Below are 6,000 nucleotides of genomic sequence, written 5' to 3'. Positions count from 1 at the left end.
CAACTGAAGGATTGGGGGGAAAATTGGATCTCATTCCACCTTTAGTTAAGGACACAAATTGTTTGAAAGTTATTTCACTAGGATTCTGAAAATCCAAGATTAACCTGTGCCATCTGATCCATGCAGCAAGTGATAAATTCAGTATTTTCAAAGGAAACATGGAATTTTTTTCTTGTGTCAAATTGAAACCTTTCAGAAACTTGTTTAAATGCATCAAGTTCCTACTCACCTTTTTAGTATGTATGAGCAAAATACTATTTAATTTCACACTCAACTAATCCTTTAATAATTTTCTTTCAGCCAGATTGAAAAAGGTTAGTATGAATTTCCCAAAAAAATTTTTTAAAAAGTTATTGAGGATATTACTATAACCTTGGACTGGTTTCAATTTCTTTTTATTTTTTTCTGAGAATACACCAAAGATTAATGTCAATGGCAAGTGAGAAACTGTCCCTCGAGAACTATTCAAGGACTTTTTCTTACTACATTTGATGGGACTGGAATGAACGGACATTATAGCATCTTTATCATCACCTTACAATTCTATTTTCGCTTATAGCGACAGTGAAGACTTTAGAACTATTACTTACTTTAAATTAATAAAGTATATCACAGACAAAAATATACAGTTTTACATTAAAGCAACGTTAAGGGTCTCAATTTTTTTGAACAAAAACAAATACTGAAGAAATTTACAGATATGGTTAATTTTAGAGGGTGCTCTTCCTTTAGGGAAAAAAAAGAAACTAGATCTCTTGTTCGTTTTATGGGCAAGATACGGTAAACCTCCTGGTCAAAATACATGCCGGTTAGAAGCTTGATCACAGAAATGATGCTCAGTGTCGAAACCCAACAAAAAACAAACAAACAAAAGAACCCCACTCTAACTAGAGGCATTTTAAGCCTGTACATTGAATTTCCTGTTTCCCACCAGTTTACGACCCTTAACAGTACTGGATGAATGGTTGCATATTTGAGATGATTAAAAATAAAAGACTGGCTTAAAAGCACCTCCTCCTCTAGTATGTAATTACATACAAACTAAAGATTCCTTCTGACAGTCCTAGGAACCCCATTTGTTATTGTTTCATATATAAGCACCATTGAACCAATTTTTAAAGCACATTTGCAGTTATCAAATGTTCAGTGTGTCCTCAAGTTTCACTGATTTGTTTGCCTTTAAGAAAGAAAAGAGTAAAGTGTGTGATTTTTCTCCTGCTTCTTATCATACCTGAATTGTCAAAAATGTTGATTTTGGAAGTGCTTTTAATCACTATTATTCCCGACAGACTAAAATGGCTCCATGAAATTTGACAATTGGAAATCTCTATCCCCCAAAGCAGCACAGAGCTGACCCTCTAAACTGCATGCAAAGTAAGGGTCTGTGTGAGAGTATTTTTCCCAAACTCCGCATGGAAATGGTAGACAATATGTAGAGAAAACTGAGTTTTGAGCTGACCAACTTCAAGTCCTTTAAAATCTTTGGGCAAAAAATAAATAACACGTAGCAGTTTAAAAAATTATCGACTTACAAATTACAGAAAAGATATATTATCTATAATATATGCCAGGGGACCCATTAAATGAAAAAAATGCATCTGAAGCAGTAACTATGTGAAAACTACCATCTTGGATCTTGGTGCTTTCCAAAATTCTGGACTCATTAATCAGGAGGGGCCATACCAGATTTTTTGGTTGTTCTTTTCCCCAGAGAATGGGGAAGAAGTTGGAAAGAGAAGGAAGTAAACCTTCACTCTTAGGTATGGGCCCTGTACAGCAAACTCCAGCCTGGGGCACATTTTTATGGTCAAATTAAAAACCTTTGAGAATAGGAGTTTATCATAGAAATGCTGAAGGATTTTTACCCAGAGGAGGGCTAGGAGCAACACAGTAATATTAAGAACGCTCTCCCTCAGCACGATTGAGCTTCAGCACAAGGGACAGAGTTGTCTAATGGATGCCCTTGGCCAGTAAACAACTGTGATTTAATGTGCTTGAGACTTGGTCATATGGGAGCTCTGTGACCCTCTAAGCCAAATTTTCTTTTCCTTTTGTTTTCAACTAAAATATGCCTCAAAGGGTAAAGGATTGCAATTTCAGCCTTCATTCATGGATATATTGCCTTCTTTCAACAATATCTGACAGGCCTGTTAACCGCCACCCATGGGGAGCAGGTTGCAGGAAGGTCTCATTGAACACAAAACGCCAAATGTTTTCAGTAGTTTATTCACATTTTTTTCTGCTTATTTTTAATATGCACCACGTGTAAGTTAGATGAGGGCTACGGTAAAAACATTTTTGATGACTGAAATCTTACTTTTCCTTCTAACGATCTGGAGCAAATCACATATTCATTGATTATGATGAATAAAATGATTTCTGCTACAATGTGGAGAAAAAACGTGTTCATTAATATGAACACATGTCTACAGAGATGATTTACACGATGCAAGTAATGAAAGAGTTCTTCCTTAACTAGTCTACTATCAAACTGAAAAGATGAATCTTAAAATTCCCTTGAAAATGCCATATGGTTGGTCATGTGTCAGTAAAAGAAAGACAATCCCCATCACCAGGCCACCACCATAAGAGAGCTATATTAAATAATTGGGAGAAAAATATGGAAATAATTGTGGTGATGATTAAATTGATAATTACATAGATACACTGCCATAATGGTACATATTTGTTCTATGATAAGTGAAATCAAAAATAAGATCAATTTGGTTATAGAAATTCCTTAAAGAACACCACCACTTAATTATTTCAAACTTGAACTATCCCAAGAATGTCGAGAAAAAAATTAGAAAGCACTGGCTAAAAGCAAAGCAATCTGGATACACCAATGTAGTCAGCATGCCTTGTGCTTGTCTGTTAACCCTCTGAGTACATCTCTGACATTCAGGATCTTGGTAGCTTAATGTTGGAAAGATTGCATTCCATCTGATTACTCAAGACTTCTACTTGACTGGTCACATTCCACTGTTTATTCAGCATAGATCACTCAAATTCTACAGTGATGTGCTGGGATCCCCATGCTGAATGGGCCCTGCGTTCTTCCGAGCTGTCCTTCCACAGTGCACTGAGAAACACTCCTCAGCTTCACACAGTCCAGAGTCCCCCTAGGTGTGGATGGGAAAAGGCCTGAGCCATGAGCTGCAGGTTCAATACACTAGACATTGTAGCAATATGGTTAATGCCCACAGAAAATGCAGGAATTCAGAGAAAAGAAAGGAAAATGACAGTCCACTGCAGGTAGGTCTCTGCCCATTGCATTTTTCATACTTTCAGAGTTGAGGCCAGGATGTAGAGCTACTCCTTAGCCTTGGAATAGTGCTTTGCTTTATATTTCTAGAGAAAGCAGTAATTCCCAACTAGTTCAGTGTTCCTCACTAATGTGGATTCTACCTACACACCAACACTCTTTCTGGTGTTCTGTGCCCCCCACCCCTACCTCCCCGCAAAAAACAACTCAACTAATATACTGATTTACGCTACTTTGTGATTTTGTGTGTTATCACCTCTGGATGCTCTAAAAGGGAGATAAAGAAACCTCAATAAATAATATGCTGTTTACATGTCAGGACAACACAGACCACAGAGATGAACCTAAATGTAAAAGAGCAAAACATTTTGGAGATGGTGTTGCAAAAGTAATGACATGTGATTTAAAAATCCATATTAATGTAGACCATAGTTTCAGCGCCGAAGAGAAAAATGCAGCAAGGTGAATGTGCATTTGAAAGTAAAGGACTATAGAAACGTTCACAAATTTTAAGACTCTCAGATATTAAAGTATATTCCAAACAGAGAACATAGATATACTGTTCAGCCACCCAGATGCACATTTCATGAGATATCCCTCCCTGGTTGTCTCATGGATTCCAGAGCGGAGCAAACCTTGGGAGCACATCTGAGTCGGGCACCTGCCTCTAAGACACCCCAGGAGAATCCTCTCTGAGCCCTGTGGTGACGCACCGAAGCTGTCAGCCCCCATCCTAAAATGGAATCTGTTCCAGAAGAAACTCGGGCCTAGCAACACCATGCTAGGGAGATAGATTTGGTACCAGGAGTGAAAATACAGGTCTCACACAGGACTTGGCCCACAGACAGAAAAACACTATGACATCCTGGACAGATAAAGATAGTAGTATTAAAAAAAGTCGTTTTAGGGGATGGAGGTTTTATCCTCAGGGGTATCATCTAGGTCCTTCATCCTGCTCTTCCTGGGAGACTACATAGGTAACCTAAAGGTGTACATGGAATTGTCTTACCAGTGGTTTATTCACTGAAAACTTATTTTTCGAACATTCTGGATTGTGTTCCCAGTGTGCTTTCTCCTTAGCCACCTTGCAAAGCACTTGCCTCCAGTTCCCTTGTGCCCCAGCTCTCCTATGTGTGGATTTCATACTAGATGTAGATTGCACAGCGATGACCACAGTGCATGGAAAAGCAGGTGAGAAAAAGCATGGGATCTTATTCCCTCTTTCTGTTCGAAATTCCAGCCCTGTAGAGCACCGGGCAATTTATTGCTCTTTTCCACCAGTTGTTTCTTTCCTGTAGATGTCTGAAACTGTGTAGAGAGACCCTCACTCACCAAGCACAAGACAAGCTATGGTGACTCCCTGAGAGTCTGCGCTGGTGCCAGCAGCAGCTGATATGGAAGCAGCATTTCTGGGGCATCATCAGTACATCTTCATGTGGAGATAATTTGGTGGGCACCATCTATTTCCGGGGTCAAGTTCTTTGCCACAAACCCAATTCCCTCCACTTCTGATGCAGAACTCACTGCAACTGACAGTCACATCTCTAATGGAAAAAAATCAGTTTCTTAATAGGATTGTGAAGAAGAAAGAGTCGTGCATGTGTCGAAGTTATAAACCTGCCATGTTCTAAACCCACAGAAAAGGACAAACAAGATATTATTCTAAATGTCCTTTTTTCCTGGACATTTCAGCATCTAACAACACCCCTTGATCTGCAGTAAAATCAAGAAACGTGTGTATACATCCAAAGGCCTGAAAAATTCCCCAACAAGAGTTCTCAATAAAATTCAATGCACTCAGAGGGTTAACAAGTGCTATATTACATACTGCAGATCCTAGCTTGACTGATGAAAACATTCATTGCTTCTAAGTTTAAAAAAAAAATTGCAAATTGGCCTTAACCCTTTGAGGACTCTATTAGCAGCAAATAACCATCTTCACAAACACCACGTGTCATCTCATTCAGTAAAGGGAAACCGCTACAAAGATACCTGAAAACACTTTCAGTTCTGCCATTCAAGCATTGAGCGCTAGATAGATCAGATGAAACTGTTTTACACAAATTTTGGGGGAAAAAAAATCTCAGAGTCTCAAAGGGTTAAGCTAGGACTTTGAGTAAAAGGGTCTTATTAAAAGGGCGAGTTGGGGGAGCGAACAGTCTCGGAGGAGCTTGGGGAGTAGTCTTCCGATTCCGAGTTGAGTTCAGGAGGAGCTGGCTGCGCCTTGTACCGGCTCCTCACATCCTGGTTGCGTCTTCGTCGGAAAACCTGCCTCTCCTTATCAAGAGCGGTGGTCTAGCAGGGGCATAAAATGAGAAAGAGGACAATTAGGGCGAGGGAAATGGCAAAACAAACTCTTTCTAGAACTTTCTTAGGTCAGAAAAAATACACTGGCCAAGTTCACCTGTCCATCGTGGCTCACTTTTTGTTGACAGTCACCACTCTCAGGGAGTCCTCTGCTCCCCACAAATCTAGGTCTTTTAGCGACCTGGTCATGACATCTGCAGGCACAGGCAGGATGGCTGGTGTACTGGGTTTGACCCATCCCAGGCCCTCCCCAGACTTTTGCTAGCTCCACATTTATTTACCCTTGGGGGCTCCTAGGCTAGCCAGAGGCCGCCTCCACCTTCTCTGTAAAGGATGCCTGCATCCTGTGTGTAAAAACACTCCCTGGGCAACTTGAATCAACATGCAGCTCAGGGTAGCTGCATAATACAGATAAAAGGGTGATGAAA

The 6,000-nt window shown here is 39.9% G+C and overlaps 1 protein-coding gene across 5 annotated transcripts in view; it reads right to left on the bottom strand.

Moving 5' to 3' along the window:
• Positions 1-2,210: 2,210 nt before the first annotated feature.
• DCLK1 (doublecortin like kinase 1) overlaps positions 2,211-6,000 on the bottom strand; it is a 350,533-nt gene continuing 346,743 nt past the window's right edge. For 4 of the 5 annotated variants that reach the window (XM_039473244.2, XM_039473243.2, XM_003934429.4 and 1 more), the window contains one exon: positions 2,211-5,560. In XM_039473244.2, coding sequence (XP_039329178.1) covers positions 5,503-5,560 — 58 coding nt within the window. In that variant the 3' untranslated portion in view covers positions 2,211-5,502. Of the gene's footprint in view, positions 5,572-6,000 lie in introns of all 5 variants that reach the window. The other variant, XM_074387830.1, reaches the window with a different exon arrangement.

This window comes from Saimiri boliviensis, chromosome 16, assembly GCF_048565385.1.
Source record: "Saimiri boliviensis isolate mSaiBol1 chromosome 16, mSaiBol1.pri, whole genome shotgun sequence".
NCBI lineage: Eukaryota > Metazoa > Chordata > Mammalia > Primates > Cebidae > Saimiri > Saimiri boliviensis.
Note: the sequence above shows the minus strand (reverse complement) of the source record. Positions and strands in the feature narration are given on the sequence as shown.